Here is an 18758-nt window from a genome sequence, read left to right on the forward strand (position 1 = left end):
ATGCTACCAGAAAACTACTAGAGCTAATCAATGAATTTGGTAAAGTTGCAGGATACAAAATTAACACACAGAAATCTCTTGCATTCCTATACACTAATGATGAAAAATCTGAAAGAGAAATTAAGGAAACACTCCCATTTACCACTGCAACAAAAAGAATAAAATACCTAGGAATAAGCCTACCTAGGGAGACAGAAGACCTGTATGCAGAAATCTGTAAGACACTGATGAAAAAAATTAAAGATGATACCAACAGCTGGAGAGATATACCATGTTCTTGGATTGGAAGAATCAATACTGTGAAAATGACTATACTACCCAAAGCAATCTACAGATTCAATGCAATCCCTATCAAATTACCAATGACATTTTTTATGGAACTGGAACAAAAAATCTTAAAATTTGTATGGAGACACAAAAGATCCCGAATAGCCAAAGCAGTCTTGAGGGAAAAAAACAGAGCTGGAGGAATCAGACTCCCTGACTTCAGACTATACTACAAAGCTACAGTAATCAAGATAGTATGGTACTGGCACAAAAACAGAAACATAGATCAATGGAACAAGATAGAAAGCCCAAAGATAAACCCATGCACCTATGGTCAACTAATCTATGACAAAGGAGGCAAGGATATACAATGGAGAAAAGACAGTCTCTTCAATAAGTGGTGCTGGGAAAACTGGACAGCTGCATGTAAAAGAATGCAATTAGAACACTCCCTAACACCATACACAAAAATAAACTCAAAATGGATTGGAGACCTACATGTAAGACCAGACACTATAAAACTTAGAGGAAAACATAGGAAGAACACTCTATGACATAAATCACAGCAAGATCCTTTTTGATCCACCTCCTAGAGTAATGGAAATAAAAACAAAAATAAACAAATGGGGCCTAATGAAACTTAAAAGCTTTTGCACAGCAAAGGAAACCATAAGCAAGATAAAAACACCACCCTCAGAATGGGAGAAAATATTTGCAAACAAATCAATGGACAAAGGATTAATCTCCAAAATATATAAACAGCTCTTGCAACTCAATATTAAAAAAGCAAACAACCCAATCAGAAAATGGGCAGAAGACCTAAATAGACATTTCTCCAAAGAAGGCATACAGGTGGCCAAGAAGCACATGAAAAGCTGCTCATCATCATTATTAGAGAAATGCAAATCAAAACTACAATGAGGTATCACCTCACACCAGTTAGAATGGGCATCATCAGAAAATCTACAAACAGCAAATGTTGGAGAGGGTGTGGAGAAAAGAGAATCCTCTTGCACTGTTGGTGGGAAAGTAAATTGATATAGCCACTATGGAGAACAGTATGGAGGTTCCTTATAAAACTAAAAACAGAATTACCATATGACCCAGCAATCCCCCTACAGGGCATATACCCAGAGAAAACCATAATTCAAAAAGACACATGCACCCCAATGTTCATTGCAGCACTATTTACAATAGCCAGGTCATGAAAGCAACCTAAATGCCCATCGACAGGCGAATGGATAAAGAAGAAGTGGTACATATATACAATGGAATATTACTCAGCCATAGAAAGGAATGAAATTGGGTCATTTGTAGAGACGTGGATGCATCTAAAGACTCATACAAAGTGAAGTAAGTCAGAAAGAGAAAAACAAATATCGTATATTAACAGATATATGTGGAACTTAGAAGAATGGTACAGAAATTGAGACACAGATGTAGAGAACAAACGTGTGGACCCTAAGGGGGGAAAGCCGTGGGGGTGAGGTGGGGATGGTGGTGTGCTGAATTGGGCGATTGGGATTGACATGTATACACTGATGTGTATAAAATGGATGACTAATAAGAATCTAATGTATAAAAAAATAAAATTCAGAAGAAAGAAAGGAGTCAAACTCATAGAAACTGAGTAGAAAAGTGGTTGCCAGGTCAGGGGCTGGGAGGCTGGGGAATAGATATAGGTTAGTAAAAGGGTATAAACTAAAAAAAAAAAAAAAAAAAATCAAAACAACTTGATGTTCTGCATGAGCCTCAGTTTACTTTTGGACTGAGGTGGTTATCCATTAATACAGTGAAATATGAGATATGGTGGGAAAGAGCTCTGATAGAGATGTGTAGGTTGCTATGGAGAGAAGGGATGCCCAGCCCAGCCTGGGGTGGGCCGTTGTCAAGGAAGCCATCCTGGAGGAAAGTTCTGAGCATCATGCTTGGTACATAATAAGGCCCTTAGTAACTGTTGGTACAACGAGAGTTAGCATTTGAAGGAGAAGTTGGCCGAGACTAAAATGAGTAAGTAAATTTAGCAGAGAGAATAGTACTTATAGAGAGGCTTGGACTGAGGAGAGAGCGTCACAATTTGAGGAACTATTGTGGGATTATGGTACAACGGGAATAAAGGGTAGGAGAGAGGATAGGTGACGAGGGTGAAGGCCATATCACAAAGAGCCTTGTAGAGCTCGCTAAGGGTTTACTTGTTTCTATATTGTTTAGTTATTTTGAAGGCAACACTGGAGGTGAGGAATATGGGAGAAGGGGCAGATTTTGGCAGAAACAGACGTTAGTGATTCCCGTTTTGGTTATGTTGAGGTGAGGCGTTTGCAAGACCCTGGCTTGAGATGTCCACTAGGGAATTGTAGAGGCGGCCTCAGAGCTCAGTAGCCAGGGCTGGATTGGTAAGTCATCCATGCACAGCCACGGTACAGATGCACTCACCAGACACCTTCCCTCACCTGACTGCTGTCCCTTCAACTCTATAAGCACTTTTCTTTTCCTACATTCATGACATTTATCTCAGTTTACCTTGAGTTACAGACTTGTATATTCATCTGCCTAGTCGGCATCTTAATTAGATGTCTACTGGGTATCTCAAACTTAATGTGTCCAAAACAGAGTCATTGATTTCCCCTTCCCCTACTGGAGCATTCGTTTTCTCAGTGTGGGACACCACCTTCTATTCTACCCGTTTATTCCTAACTCCACAGTCAGTCTGTCTTACCCTTACCCTTACTCCGGCCCCTCACCCTAGCCACCCTTGCCTGTACTCCTGAAATAGACTTGTAGCTTATACTTATGCTTCCACTCTGGCCTCTCTGCAATCAATCAATCCCCTCTCAGTAGCCCAGGAACTTTCCAAAGTAGAGAACAGATCAATATGTGAGGTGTCAAACCCTTTGATGGCTTCCCATTGCACCCAGAATAAATGGAGTCTCTTCCCCACGGGTTCACAAGGTCCTCCATGATCTGGCCTCCATCTCTCTACGTGCTCTACCCTCTCCTTTGTTCACTTCCCTCAAGCCACTGTGGCCTCATTGCTTTTCTCTAGAACTTGCCCTGGTTCCCATCTCATCCTTTTCTTCCTTCAGCTTGGAACACACTTCACCAGATCTTCCCTCAGCTACCTTTTCCCCACCACTCAGGTCTTAACTCAGATCTCTCAAAAGTTTTCCTTGACCCTCCGAGCCGAAGACACTCTCCAGTCTCTCTACCATATTATCCTGTTTTATCTGCTCACCACTTATCAGTACTTGAAATGATCTTGTCTACGCGTGTAGGTACTTTTTGCCACCTCCCCACGCTGGAGCATACGCTCCTAGAGGGCAGGGACTGGGATTGTACTTGGACCACATAATCCCAGTATCTAGTGCCCAGTACCTGGCACGTAATAATTGCTCAGTACATTTTGTTTAATGCCTTGGCTTTGCATTGCAGTTCCTTGCTTAGCTCAACTTTCCTGCTAGATTCTATGCTCCTTGAGGGTACGGGAGTTACGTCTTTGAATTCTGTACAGCTAATGCCAGCAATAAATGTCAGTAACAGATTTCTCTGGGAACTCTAGAAAATGATTCTTGGCGTGAAAAGGCTATCTTTAAACCTATGAGGTTCTATTAATGAGAATATTATAGGTTATATCCTCAGTGATCCAAGCTCTCAGCAAGTTGTATAGGAAAAAAGGAGAAAACCATGTACCCGCTGTGAGACATGCACTGTGAGACATGCACTCTGCTTTGCCATGGCATCCATATGTGGTAAATATTTTAACCTATTTTTCAGATGAGAGCTCAGAGCTCAGAGATGTTAATACACTTGCCCCATATCACACGGCTGGTTTAGGGGTAGCCAGAGCGGAGGGCTCAACTCCAAATGATCCAGTTCCCAAGCCTGTACCCTCTCTGCTGCATCCCTGGTCTTCAGGCTGGACCAGGTCACTGGAAGAAAAGTCCAGGGAAGGTTGGGTTGGGGAAGACCCTTTTCACGGAGGGTTTGCACTGAGAGTTTGGTGGGTGGTGTCTCTAACTGCGGGCTAATTCTGTCCCTCCAGGGTTTTACTCTTCCTCTTAGTGAACTGGGACGGATTCTAACCTGTGGTAGCAAATCCCACCTCTTGAAATAATGGGGCAAGTGATGGCTCGAATTGTAGGTGTCTGAACTGATGGGAACAAGCAGCAAAAAAACTGAGAAAAGAGGGCTGTCTGCCTCTGGAAGCTGCCTACTGAGGACACACATGATCATCCCCAATTCAGTCCTGCTTACTCAGGCCACACCACTGGCCCTGACTTTCAGTTGGACAGTTTTCCTTCTTGCCTAGGAGAATTTGAGGGTTAGCCAAATATCTCCTGAAAATAAAGGCTTGCTAAGGAGGGAATGAAGTTATGATACAGCAAAGTTCAAGATCAGTCCCTATCTATGACTCTGTGGTGCTGTTTTACTTGCTGGGTGAGGTGGAGCCTTAACCTTGGGAACTAGTGCTGTAAGCTTTAGACCTAACTGATCTGACTTTGATTATCAAAATTGAGGTATGTGGTCATTTTGCTCTCCCAGACAGGAGATCAACTAACTAGAGCTGAACGGTAGGGTGGGTACCTGTAAGTCAAGCCAGGATTCTCTGGGAGCAGCCTTCATTCCACTTCAGCCCTTGCATGAATGCACTGGACCTTTGAACGACGCGGTGGTTCGGGGCGCCGACAACCCCCCCCCCCCCCCAAATTGGGCTATAACTCTGTACAGCCCGCTCTTTATGTCTGTTGTTCCGTCTCTGCAGATTCAACCAGCCTCGGATTGACTAGTACTGTAGTATGTATTTATTGAAAAATAATCCCCACTTAAGTGGACCTGCACAAGTTCAAAGCTGTATTGTCCAAGGGTCAACTGTACCCAGTTGAAATCTCCAAATGCCATACCCAGTTCAGCATGGCCAAAATGGCCCTTCCCTGAAAAAGATTTCAGAGCATCCTCTATCATGGCTGTAGCAAAACCTCAGAAAGGGCTTCTAGTTGTGCAATGTGTGGCCTCCACTCCCCAGGTAACTGAATCCGTTGACCATCTGTATCCTGTTATTTGATGCTGAAGCCTTAAATGTTGGAAAATGTTAATGAAAGACAGTCGTTGACAAGACAGGGTTTGTTATAGTTAATATTAAGTCAGGACAACAAAGATTACATACATATGCTCTGAAAGCCATTCTTCTTTGGTTGTAGAACGACATCACAGTGGTGTATAAAAAGTGTGTTGAGGGCTTCCCTGGTGGCGCAGTGGTTGAGAGTCCGCCTGCTGATGCAGGGGACACGGGTTCGTGCCCTGGTCTGGGAAGATCCCACATGCCGCGGAGCGGCTGGGCCCGTGAGCCATGGCCGCTGAGCCTGCACGTCTGGAGCCTGTGCTCCGCAACGGGAGAGGCCACAACAGTGAGAAGCCCGCGTACCGCAAAAAAAAAAAAAAAGTGTGTTGACAGTTTATCCAACTTTCCACTATAGCTTGGTTGCAAGATTAGTTAAAATGAATAAAAAGTGGGCTGTTTCCTGGAGAAAACATGACAAAGATAAAGATTTAATTTTCTTGTATCAAAAAAATTTTGCAGATCTGGAAAATAAGGAAACAAACCATGTTCATTTAAAAATAGTACTCTACTGTGATCTTCACAACAGTCTCATCAGTACAGCTCCCTGAATGTTTTTGTTTTAACATCATGATGCCATTTTAACTTTTATATGAAATGAGATTCTGGATATAAAAGTTAATGAGTGTGACGTGAATAGCTGGATTTAATATTGCATTCAGTAGGAAATGTGGTGCCTCACTAAATCTCTACACATCATTCCTCCTTTTGTCCATTGATTTATAGTGGCTCTCTCAGAGTTACGGCTTCCGTGTACTAATTTTCCTAGATATTGAAGATTGTTGCTCTCCAACAGTCATCATAGGAAGGATTAGATATCTCATTTTCTCAGTAAGATTTATACCGCCTCAAACTTTAACAAGTAGAAATGCATAAAAATTACTTTTTAAACTACAAATGTGATGATACTGTTTGGTTAGATATTTTGAGGGTAAAAATAATAATGAGTAACTTTGGGTTCCCCTTGAGCATTGACTCAGATGACAATCTGGTAGGAAATATTTAATTATTACAATCTAGTTCATTAAACAGGGATTAACCATATTCATTTTAAAAATGCACAGGAAAGCACAAGATGACACCAGGGTATCTTGAATCAAAAAGCAAGGATTGGCTCTAAATCCAGTGGGATCATTGCAAAGGATACAAAATCCAGATTGAAATGGCTTCCACTGGGATACTCCCTGCAACCAAAACAGTAATGACAGTAAGAGTTTAGGATACATTGAATTAATTTTTAAAAATCCTTAAGTCCATAGTAATACTAAGAAAATAAAAGAGAGAGGATGGTACAGAAGATTTAAAAAAGGGAAATGTGATCCTTACAGAGGAACGGCACCTAATAAAATGTGGGAATAATGATAGAAGTAGAAAGTGACAGTTTTGTAGCTCTCTTATATTCATTCATTCAGGCAAGGATTGTCAATGGTTGTTTAAAAATGGGCTCATCTGCATAAACTGAAAGTATCACCTCACAGAGGAGTTATTATCAAGAGGCAAGGTACCTTTACAAATTACCAGGGGACAAGGTACCTCTCCTGTGAAGCAATTGGGAGGTTCCTGCCCTATTGAAGTGATCAAATTTAGTGTCACCAAGAATGGAACAACTTGATCTGGGTGCCACCTGTTGTGATTCAGTTGTTTACAGCATCACCCTTTTGGCATTTGTGCTAAAAATAGTTCACCTGAATCTAATTATGGGGGACAATCAGACAAATATAGAATGTGGGAGAGTCTGTGAAACAACTGGCCTGAATTCTTCAAGAAAGTCAGTATCATGAAAAAGAAAGGCAGGATTGGGGGTGGGGGAAGGAGGGTTTGCTAGATAAAAAAGATAAGAGAAACATAACCATATATCGTGGGTGAATTCTCCATTAGATCCTGCATCTAAAAGGGGCAGGGGGAGTGTTGTAAGACATGTGAGGGACAGTTGGGGCAATATGAATGTGGACCATGGTATGTACATACATACTATGTAATTGCTATTAATTTTGTTAGGTGTATGGTTATGTAGGAGAATATACTTCTTAGGATATTCACGCAGAAGTATTTAAAGGTGAAATGTCAGGATGTCAACAACTTTTAAATGGTTCAACCAAAAATTTGTGTGAGAAAATGGAGGAAATAATGTGACAAAATGTTAGAGAATCCACGTGAAGACTATACCTGTATTTATTATAGTATTTTTGTGGTAAATTTGAAAATGTTAAGAATAGTTGGGGAGCAAAGAGTAGGTGTACGTATTTGAAGTTAAAGAAGTGGACACCAATCCGTGAACCACTAGGGTCCATTAGGAAGTTTCTTATCAATCTAACATGAAATGGGAAAAATAAGGACAACAGAGAAAAGCTTTGCATGAATGTAAATGTATCTAATTTAAAGGCCTGTTCTTTTTTTTTTTTTTTTTTTTTTGCGGTGTGTGGGCCTCTCACTGTTGTGGCCTCTCCCATTGCGGAGCACAGGCCCTGGACGCGCAGGCTCAGCGGTCATGGCTTACGGGCCCAGCCGCTCCACGGCATTTGGGATCTTCCCAGACCGGGGCACGAACCCGTGTCCCCTGCAACGGCAGGCGGACTCTCAACCACTGCACCACCGGGGTAGCCCACTCTTCTGTATTTTTGAGACATTTTAACGTGTTTCAAAAAGAATTCTACCATATATTAAAAATTTAAAAAACTTGGAAAAAATCACTTTTTTTGTGTGTGATAAAGGATCCCATAATAAATGTCTTTGGCCATTAACTTGTAAAAAGAGTTTATCTCTGCAAAAGTTTTAAAAAGTGAGTATACTTGACTAGGCAACTATCCATAGTTGAAGTCCTCATAGATGTGATGCTGTTTCTGCCCATGGAAGCTGAGGGAGGACCGATGAGGTGGGAGCCAAAAGGCACCTCTGCAGTCTTTGGGCAAATTTGCCTAAATTGCTGTGCTTGGTGGTAAACTCCCTCATTTGCTTATTATTTTTTTTTAACTAAATGGATTTTCTTCCTCACCCAGTCTGGGCCGGTTCTTGAACACCAAATCACCATCTCTGTGTTCTTGTCAAAATGAATTACTAAAGTGGCCGGCAAAACATTTACATTGTTTTGTTAGAGTGAATCCTATCCAGGTTCATGTTGAATTTTTTTACTCCCTCAAATGTGAGTTTTGTGGTAAAGAAAATTAAAAAGTTAGAAGTGGTACCAAGTTCTTGTTTTAATTTGGCCTCTTGGGCTCCTAAATGTTGAGATGGCAGCTATTTTTTTTATTATTATTATTGATTTTAATTATTTTTTTAATTGAAGTATAGTTGATTTGCAGTATTGTGTTAGTTTCAGGTGTGCAGCATAGTGACTCAGTATTTTTACAGGTTATATTCTATTGTAGGTCATTACAAGATAATGGGCATAATTCCCTGCGCTATACTGTAGATCCTTGTTGTGTATCTATTTTATATATAGTAGTTTGTATATTTTAATCACATACCCCTAATTTGTCCCTCCTCCACTTCCCTCTCCCCTTTAGTAACCACAAGTTTGTTTTCTATGTCTGTGAGTCTGTTTTAGTTTGGATATACATTCACTTGTATTATTTTTTAAATTCCACGTTTAAGTGATATCACATAGTATTTGTCTTTTTCTGTCTGATTTATTTCATTATACTGTTCTCTAGGTCCATTCGTGTTGCTGCAGATGGCAATATTTCATTCCTTTTTATTGCTGAGTAATATTCCATGTGTATACATATCACTTAATCCACTCATCTGTTGATGGGCACTTGGGTTGCTTCCATGTCTTGGCTATTGTAAATAATGCTGCTATCAACTTGGGGGTACGTGTGTCTTTTTGAATTGGTGTTTTCGGTTTTTTCCAGATAAATGCCCAAGAGTGGAATTGCTGGATCATCTGGTAGTTCTATTTTTAGTTTTCTAAGGAACCTCCATACTGTTTTCCACAGAGGCTGCACCAATTTATATTCCCACCAACAGTGTTGGTTTCCTTTTCTCCACACCTTCTCCAACATTTGTTCTTTGTAGACTTTTTGATGATAGCCATTCTGACCGGTGTGAGGTGATACCGCATCATGGTTTTTATTTGCATTTTTCTAGTAATTAGTGATGTTGAGCATCTTTTCATGTGCCTGTTAGTGAGATGGCAGTTATTCTTGAATGCTTCATGGCAATAATAACACTTGTAAAACACTGGTACATGTAACCCTGAGTTGCTTTAAGAATCTTTAAAGTTTCTTCACATATATTACAGTCAGTCAGTTTCCACCTGATGATCAAATTTGTCCCTTGTCATTACCCATCAAGAGGTGGCCACAGTGGTGGTGGCATATGGTCCTGCAGATGAGCTTCTACTGGGGTGTCTGCAGAGTAAGTCCAGGCAATCAGTCAGCACCAAGTGACCTGAGTGATGCCTTTAAGTATTCCTAAATAAGCTTTTTGGAGAGTTCCTACAAAATTACAAAAAAGCACACCAAAAAAATGTCAAACACCTGTGTCCCCACCACCTGAACAAACAACACGTTAGCATCTTTTTCGTGCCAGTGTGTTTTTTTGATACCAGAATATCAACTCTAGGAATGCAGGGACCTCATCGGTCTTCTTCACTGCTATACCCACGCCCCTTCTCCAAGAGTGCCCAGTGCACAGTAGGTGCTCAGTAAATATTTGTTGAATCTCAAATAATATGAAACATTATTGATAAAATTATAGCCTCATTTGGCCTCTCCTGACAGCTTCACTCTTCTCCCCGTTTCCTCAGAAGTACCACTGTCACAATTTTGGATGCTTTCTGTTTATTTTATATGTTCCAAGCATAATGTATTCGTAACAGCATATAGTGTTATTTTGTATGTTTTAAAATTTACATAAATGGCATCATACCCTGGGTATCTTTCTGAAACTTGCTTTTTTCATTCAGTATTACCTTTTGAGATTTTTCATGTTGCTATATATAAAGTTTTTTTTCCTTTTAACTGCTGTTCCATCATTTGAATATACTTCATTTTAGTTATCCATTCCTGTGTTTAATAGGCTTTTAGATTGTTCCCAGATTCTTGCCATTTTAAAGGTACTAATAAATGCTTCCTCTCCCCTCAGTTTTTCTCCTTGGGAATAGCAAAATGAAAAAATGATACTACTAATGCTCAGAATCACTGCCAGTTGGTGAAGCACTGTGGGGCCATTGACTGGCAGTATATGCCAGGCTCTGTGCTAATCCTCACAACAGTTTATTTTACAAACTAGAAAACTAGGCCTGACTTTACAAAAGTATTGGCCAAAGTTCCACAACCCCTTAACTGATTCGAGCTCAGTTCTCGGATGCCAAAACCTTGAGCGTGGGACATACTCTCGGGAGAGGATGAGCTCTCTGTACTCACTAGTCCTTCCCTTGCCCTGATGGGGAGACACTGAAGTCAGTATAGGTAAATGAGTTCCAAAAAGTGTGCTGAAGGATAGAGAACTAATGATGTAGATTCCTTTGAAAAGTTGAAATGTCTGTTGCCATGGTTTCCCTCTTCATAGGAACATTTTTTTTGCTTGCCTGTCATTTTAGGAGTTGAACCAACTGAAAGGTTCCTTACCTTCACATATAATGACCTTTAGGTGGATAACTGGGACAGAGTACTTGTCATGTTGAATTAACCTTTCACAAAGAGAAAGTCTAAAATTATCTGTGGGACTTAACCATCAGCTATAACTCTCGTATGTATGTATCCATAGTCACACCTTTAAGGAAGCTTCTGAGGGCATGTATAGTTAAGACAGGGGCAAGAGTCTTTATTTCAGGCCATTCAGGAATATTTGAAAATACATTTGTGCTTTTTCTCCTTTCATTCAGCAAGGCTGTTTTCAATCTAATTTAAGGTATCATAAAATGAGGTGTATTTGAAGAAAATTGCCTAATGAAATAAGAAATTAGAAGTCTGTGGATTGAGACTTTTTTCAGGACCTTGCTGATGGAAGCCTTTATGATAAGCAAATAATACTGAGGATGATCATAATGATGGTGGTGATGGTTATGGGAAGCCTTTTACTTGTGTACCACCCACCGGTTTACAGTCACAAACTGAGAAGCCCTCTATTTTCATCCTGCTGTATATTGAGAAGAATTGACACACACAAAATAAGGAATTTGAAGGAAAAAAGTCAGCCCCAGGTAGATGGAGTAGGTGGCCTTCCTCAGAGTGTGTTTTCAGGAAGTTTGGAAAAGATGCCCCCCATCTTCACAAAGATCTGACATTCTACAATGGGACTTTTTCGGTTTTGTTATGCTTTTAAAAATTCTTTTATAAATTTTCAGAATATTAACATGCCTAACAACTGTTAATAATGGTGACCAATGAGGTTTTTAAAATTCTTTAATTAGAGATTTAATGTGAAATGTAAGGTGACCTAAATTCCCACTAAGGTATAAGGTACTATCAATGTTAATGACACTATAGGTATGTAACTGTGCTAGGTCCTGGTATCAGATCCTTGCTTGAAATGCTCTGATGACTGAGGGGGAGAGAGAACTCAAAGCTGCTGCTACAGTGGGGAGGACAGAATGATGTAAAGACCCCTAGAAGGGACGCTTACATGTGCCCAAAGACATGTTGTCCCCACTTAGTTGCTGGGACTAGCCCTGTGGCCCAAGAACCAACACCTGCATGGAGTTTGCTAATGTGTATCCAGTGTTCTGTCTACCATGTGCCTTTGGAGCTGATGACATCTCCATCTCCCAAGTAGGATTAATACCTTACGGGGTTGGTAGATGGCATTTTGCACACACTTAGCAGAAGAGGTAATATCTCTTAAGAGTTTCTGCAGTTTTCAAGCTGTAATTGTGCTTCTGCTTAAGAAAAGCTAGGTTGGATGCCTTAAGCTAATAATAGTTTGGCCTCATTCTTGCCTCATTCCTTTGCTATGAAGGCTTTTTATATAGCTTTTCTGTTTATTTGTGTATGGTGTCTCTCCCTCCCCATTTCTTGTAATGCTGTTGCTTTATTTCTCTTCCATTCAAATTTTGTTTTCCTTTATTTTTGCTGCATGGAGACTCTCTGCTGTACAAGTGTAAGTATTTTTTGGTGGCTCTGCAGATTCTGGCTGTACTAGTTTACATTCTTGTGCTCCATTTGCTTCCGTGCTGCCTGGCTGATCTCCCAGGAGACTGTAGTGTCGTCATCCATCTTGGATCCTGAATAAAATAGGCAGCAATTTAGAGACAAGATTGAACTTTACAAGATGGTTCAGCTTAGCAAAACAGGCGATGAATTTAAAATATTCCCAGCCATGTGCCTGAAAGCAAGAGTGTTGATGAAGAGGGTATAAACATTCAAGAGGAGAAAAGTGCTTCTTCCATTCATGTTTGTAAAAAAAAAGACATGATTACTTAAACTTCCAAGGTTTTTAATTTCTGATTCTTGTCATATTACTTGTTTCCCAGAGTTGTAGAAAACTGGCATCGTAATACCTTCTTTTTTACTAATCTGCTTTCCAACTGTTTTTGTTTTCTTTTTTTTTAACCTCAAGGAAAAGAAAAGTAATTAAGGATTCTTGAGCTTTGGCGTGAGGGTGTTGTTTATTATTCTTTGTGCAAACTTGGTAAAATGAACAAGGAAACTACTCCATCCTATTTTTCTGGTGAAAGAAACAATTTAACTCTCATTTTAAAAAAAATTAGTATGTCTAGGAATTATGTGTTAAAAATGAGTTTAACAGGAAAATATGCTGTGTTGTTTATAAGGTTCCAACATTAGTCCTTAACGGTAAAAGTGGATATGTATCACTATTGAGCTACATGGAGAATAGTTATAAATCCATTATAAAAATTGGATCAAACAAGTAAGATTTCCAAGCAATGTAGACATTGTGCTGCTTTGGGATGCTTGGAGAATAGAGCCATGCATTTCATTCACTGTTTGCCACAATGGGGATTTACTGATGTTTGTGATACCAGAATAAGTCTGTGTTTAGAGTTTTCCTTCTAAAGTTATATTTTAAAGGGTTTAACACATTGTTCCTCATATTTCCTGAGGATGTGAATATTGAAAATTACTACTCATAAAATGCACTTTTAAAGACAAAGTAATTTTGTCTAGGCCTGAAGTAATAGTTGGCAATGTTAATCATACATCGATTTGTGAAGGGTCCCTTTGGCGTGTGTACCTCTTCTGCTTCCATTGCTGACCCCCTTCATCTGTTGGGCACTTTGTGATTTCTCTGATCAGAAAATACTTAGACATTGACAAATGTCCAGGAAGAGTAAACAAGGACTAAGACATAGTGTGAGAAAATTAACCCTTTTATTTTGGTTCAAAAAGGGAAGAGAGTAAATGTAAATCTGGATGGTAAAGCCAGATTTTTTTTTCCAGGATTCAATTCATCTAATCAACAGGTGTGAGAAGGGGGAAGAGAGTGCATAGAAACCATCTTTCTAGAGAAACATACAGTATGTGTTCCTAAATGTACACATAGGTGGATAATCATATCATTCTTACATTTCCTCTTGCTTTAGATTTATATGTAATCAAATCATAGGAATGAGCCAATAAGATTGAGCAAGTCCACACTGTCTGTAAAACTGTTAGGGAAGAAACAATTGTAAAGAAAAGAAAGAAAACTATGAAGAAATAAAATTCACTTTTTTTTCTCCATTGTTATACTTAAAGCCATATTTATTCTTTCTCGTGAAAGAAAGAGATTGTAAAACAGTTCATCCATCGAAAGAAATGTATAAAATCAGGTTGCGTTCTTAACACCAATTGTAGAAACCAGCCTGATTGCAAGCTCTGACCATTTTAGCAAAAGGTCATTGGCCCTGTCCAAACATGGCAAAACTTCAGAATTCACGGATATGTCAAACACAGAGTTTTATGCAGAATGCAACTGGAAGTTATATGCTCTTGTAAAGAGCATATGAAATGAAGGAAAGCAATGAAAATGCATTAGAATGCATCTTTCTGATATTCAAATTTTGTGTACTAGGTTTTGAGGCATTAGAAAGCTAGAACAAGAAAGGCAAACTGGTTTCCCTTTGATTAATGTCAGCCATCAAAAATCCTGATGATTTTGTATGTTTCTCAATGTGTCTATAAAATTAGATTGAGCGGAATGATCCATTTACAGTTGGGCATCAGTTTGTAAATGAGTTTCTGTCTATTTTTTATATATGTTATATATATTCTCTTATATGTAATTCTATATGTATTTTTTATATATTTACAAATTATAATATAGTTGAAATGTCATTATTGTCATATGTTTTAACATGCATTTGGTATTCATTATAAAGGCTAAATAGGGAAACTTGACCCAGATTATTTTTGCCCACAAACATTTTTTCTTATAAAATCTAATCAGGAGTCACAGGAAAAAATTTTGGAAGACATCTTCATTCTATGCATTTTTAAACTTCTTTCCTATTTAATGACTATCTAAATGAATTGGCTGGAAATTATATCCCAAGCTACTTCTTAATCCTTTTACCTATCAAGGTTGTGCACAAGGTGGATACAATACTGAAGGAGTTTTCATGACCAAACACAGCATATATTTTGATAGTTTGTGCCTCCTTGAAAATTATTTTTAGAGGTTTCACTTATGAATAGACCAGTCACACCACCTTCAACCAACTGTAAGGCCTGTTTTGGGGCAAACTGTCTTGAAACTGGATTCCTTTCCAGTTGCACTGGATTGGTTGTATTTTTATTGAACCTGCAAAGCCCGATGCTTTATAAAAAGATTTTCCTCTGATTGTCTGCCTTTAAAAAACCTTGAAAGAACCAAATCAGCAAGTTTCATTATGTTCAGGAAGACCAGTCTGGATTTAAATTCTATTGCTCACCATTTTTAATCTCCTTTTTCTCTCAATAATAAATAATAGCAAAAGGATATTATTGTTAAAAATGACATAAGATTGTCAAAACTGTAAAGCTGTTTGCTTTAAAGGTCAATATGAAATAATTTATTCTTTGAACCTTGTTATCAACCTGTGGATTTTTTTTTTTTTTGGAGAAAGCTTTAGATGACAACCAATTAAGTGAAATGAAAGTCTACAAACTAAGTTCTGTTAGTTATGTTATATCTTAGTTTACATGAATACCAGTTTCCAGTATCAAAGCAGTTAACACCCCTAAAATCCATCCGTTTATTGATCACAAGTGGTGAGGCAGGAGGGATGCTGGGCTGACCTTAATAACTGGCTCTGTCCCTGGCCCTGCTCCCCTTGACTTGAGTGGTAGTCCTTATCATCTCCATGACTCAGTTTCTTCCTTGCAATTTGTGGAGGTGATGACAAAGGTTCCCTCCAGCTTTGACACGAGTTATTGTGTTGAGGGAGAAGCTAATGTCTTCCTTAAGGTTTGACTTAACATAATCAACAGTTGACACCAATGCTAGGAAAATGCTCTAAGAAGTTTTGGCCATGGTTTGGGTTTTGGTCTCCTTTTTTAAAAGGAAAAGAAGGATCAAAGATGTCTTACTGAGAAGTGACAGCAGATAGACTTCTAAATCATGGCAACTTTTTTCTTTGGACTTTGGTCTATGGTCTTTGCTCATAATGTAAAGATCAAAATTTTTGTGGCAGAAATGTGAAAACAGTTAAACTGCTTAAATCATTAAGATGACAAAAAGGAGTTTGGTGTTGCTTATATTGATGTTGCTGTGATAATGAACAGTGAATAATTGTGTTTTCAATTTTTAGTGACTGATTTTTACAGTCTTTCTTTCTTATTCCTTACATCTGTTTTAACATCCTCGTGTGCAGGTTAGAGCTAAATCCTATATCGTTCATTGTTCCTTTTAGCTATAAAAGTAGAATTTAACTGAATAGGGCTGGGGAAAGAAGTTGGCTGTATCATTTGAGAAAGTGGTAAGCATTTAGAAATGTCTTGGCTTAGCCCCTTCAGTCTGGCTGTCAGCTGTTACTAACCATCCTCTGAAGAAGTAAATACTGAGCGTAAAACAATTGATCCCAAATATTACCCCCCCCCAGCAATGTTTCTAGACTTTGAAAGTTAAGTTTTCCGGGAATGCCTAAGTACTTTCTTTATTTTATTGCTAGATGACTCCTAAATCCAAAAGGAAGACTATCCATAGCCGAATGCTGCGGCCTGTTTCCAGGGCATTTGGTAAGTGAGTATTTTGCTAATGCCAGTCGTTGCCTTATAACTGTGAAACACCCCTCAGCAAGAACCTCGGACCACTTCAAGGATATTTCTTAGGGATGCTCTAAGTGAGTAAATATTGAGAAAGAGAATTAAGTGATTTGTGAATGAGTGTTTGCTATTCAGTGATAGACTTAAAATTACTTCTAGGAACTTTAAAAATCCATCTCTATGCAGTAAGCTTCAACCTGGGGCTTTGCTTTGTTTTAGAAATGGAATTTGATCTTGACAAAGCCCTGGAAGAAGTGCCAATTCACATCGAAGACCCGCCTTTCCCATCCATCAGACAAGAGAGGCAGAGCTCAGGGTTTATCTCTGACTTGCCGTCCGAGGAAGGAAAGAAGCTGGAGCACTTTACCAAGTTAAGACCAAAACGGATTAAGAAGCAGCAATCCACGCACGCGGCGGTAGGTGGGCTGGAGGGGCCCCATCTCTCCCTCACCCTGTCCTCCTCCAGGGAAACCTGGAGAGTCTTATAAAAGCGTGTTGCATACCTGAAAGCTTGTAGTTAAGGAGAATAGAACCTCTACGTGTGTGTGATATTCACATAAAATGTCTCATTTGCTGCTCAACAATTTTGGAAAAGACAACACTGTAACGTTTTCAACTCTTTAGAACAGAGTTGCCCCTTGGAAGTTGTTAGAAAAATATCAGTCACGTGGGTGAGATAAAAATGCTACACCTATAGAATTTTAGTGTCCAGGTGTGAAAAGATGGAGAATAAGTATCAAAGAATTGATTTGTGATTAAAAATTGTTTGCATTTGATTTTGGACTGCACCCATATACTCCCCCACCTCCGTGTTCTGACCTGCTCTGGTGCCCTGGCTTTTGATAACCCACAAGCTGAGTGGTGGAGGAGAGGCCGTACCTGGGAGAACCATGCAGGCGGCATGCTTCTCAGCATCCTGCTCTCTACTCAGGAGAGGACTGAATTGTTTGCGCTATAAGGAGCCTTAATGCAATTGACCCCATGTCTCTCTTTGGTTAGTGTCTTTTCTCTCCTTTGCAGTCAGACTTCTTGAAAAAGTTTGTCTTTGCCTGTGGTCTTTCTCCCTCACCTTCCTGTCACTCTGCAACCCACCAAAATCTTCATTCTGTACCTACCCACCTCTGAAACTACCCTGCCAAGGTCACTCCTAACCTAATCCTGTGGACACTTGTCAGCTGTCAGCCTACTTGACATCTCAGCGGTTACTTGACCCAGAAAGCTCCATCCTTCTGTGGGCCTCTGAGTCATCACTCTCTTTTCTTTCCTATTCACCTCTCCAGCGATGCCTTTTCAGTTTTCCTCTGCCTGGCCTTTGAGTGTATTATTTGTCTCGGTGATGTCATCCAAGCCCGTGGTTTCAGTTTCCCTGTTGTTGACTCCTCCCTCCTCTGTTGAGCTCCATATTCAGATATTCACCTGCCTCCTGGACTTTAAAGTCCCGGAGCACCTCAGGTTCAACAAATTCAAAACTGGGAGCCTATCTTTCTCTATATCACAAGGAGCATCACCAGTCAACAAGCTAGAAACCTGGATATGATCCTGAACACCAGCTCCCCAGTGCCATCCCTATTTGCTCGTCACCTTCTTCCTTTCTCCTCATCATCCCTGCATCCCTCACTCTCATCCTGTTTCAGGCCTCCAGTGATGCAGCCTTTTTGTCATTGCTTCCTCTCTCCCCACCGCCCCCACCCCTCCATCCCCCTACCCTTAGCTCCTAGGTGGATAACTACTCATTTTGCAGACCTCCACTGAGGCAAGACTTCTCCCAGGAAGCCCTCCCTGTCTCTACCTCTGTTCTCCCACATGGCTGGGGGTGCACGACTCCAAGGAAGGTTGTTCTCCCACACTAGTTGTGCACAGTGCACAGTGCACAGCCTGAGCAACCTTCCATGGAGGCCCTGCTCCCCCAGTGCCTGGCTTTTACCCTGTTACAGCCCTCACCGTACAGGCACGCTTTCCTCCTTGTGTATAAGCTCTGTGTAGGAAGGTGTGTGGTTTATCATCCTTGGTTGTATACTGAGCGCTTAGTATGAATTCAATACAATGTAGCACGCGTTTAATACTCACTGGATGATAGGTGGATGACTGGAGTCGTAGATGGATAAAAGTCACAACCAGTTATCTGCATGGTCAGTCATTTGCTCATTCCAGATCCAGGTTGGGTGTATTTGGTTGATTTCTCTTATTTGATTCTGAATATCTTGACATGGTTTCAAAAAAAACAAAAGAAAAAATATTTAGTAAATTGTTTT

At 39.8% G+C, this 18758-nt stretch overlaps 1 protein-coding gene across 3 annotated transcripts in view; it reads left to right on the top strand.

The window, feature by feature from the left end:
• CARMIL1 (capping protein regulator and myosin 1 linker 1) overlaps positions 1-18758 on the top strand; it is a 317490-nt gene that overhangs the window by 269832 nt on the left and 28900 nt on the right. For all 3 annotated transcript variants that reach the window (XM_060109371.1, XM_060109372.1, XM_060109373.1), the window contains exons 30-31: positions 16413-16479; positions 16726-16922. In XM_060109371.1, coding sequence (XP_059965354.1) covers positions 16413-16479; positions 16726-16922 — 264 coding nt within the window. The remainder of the gene's footprint in view (positions 1-16412; positions 16480-16725; positions 16923-18758) is intronic.

The sequence above is a fragment of the Mesoplodon densirostris genome, chromosome 10 (genome assembly GCF_025265405.1).
Source record: "Mesoplodon densirostris isolate mMesDen1 chromosome 10, mMesDen1 primary haplotype, whole genome shotgun sequence".
Taxonomy (NCBI): Eukaryota; Metazoa; Chordata; class Mammalia; order Artiodactyla; family Ziphiidae; genus Mesoplodon; species Mesoplodon densirostris.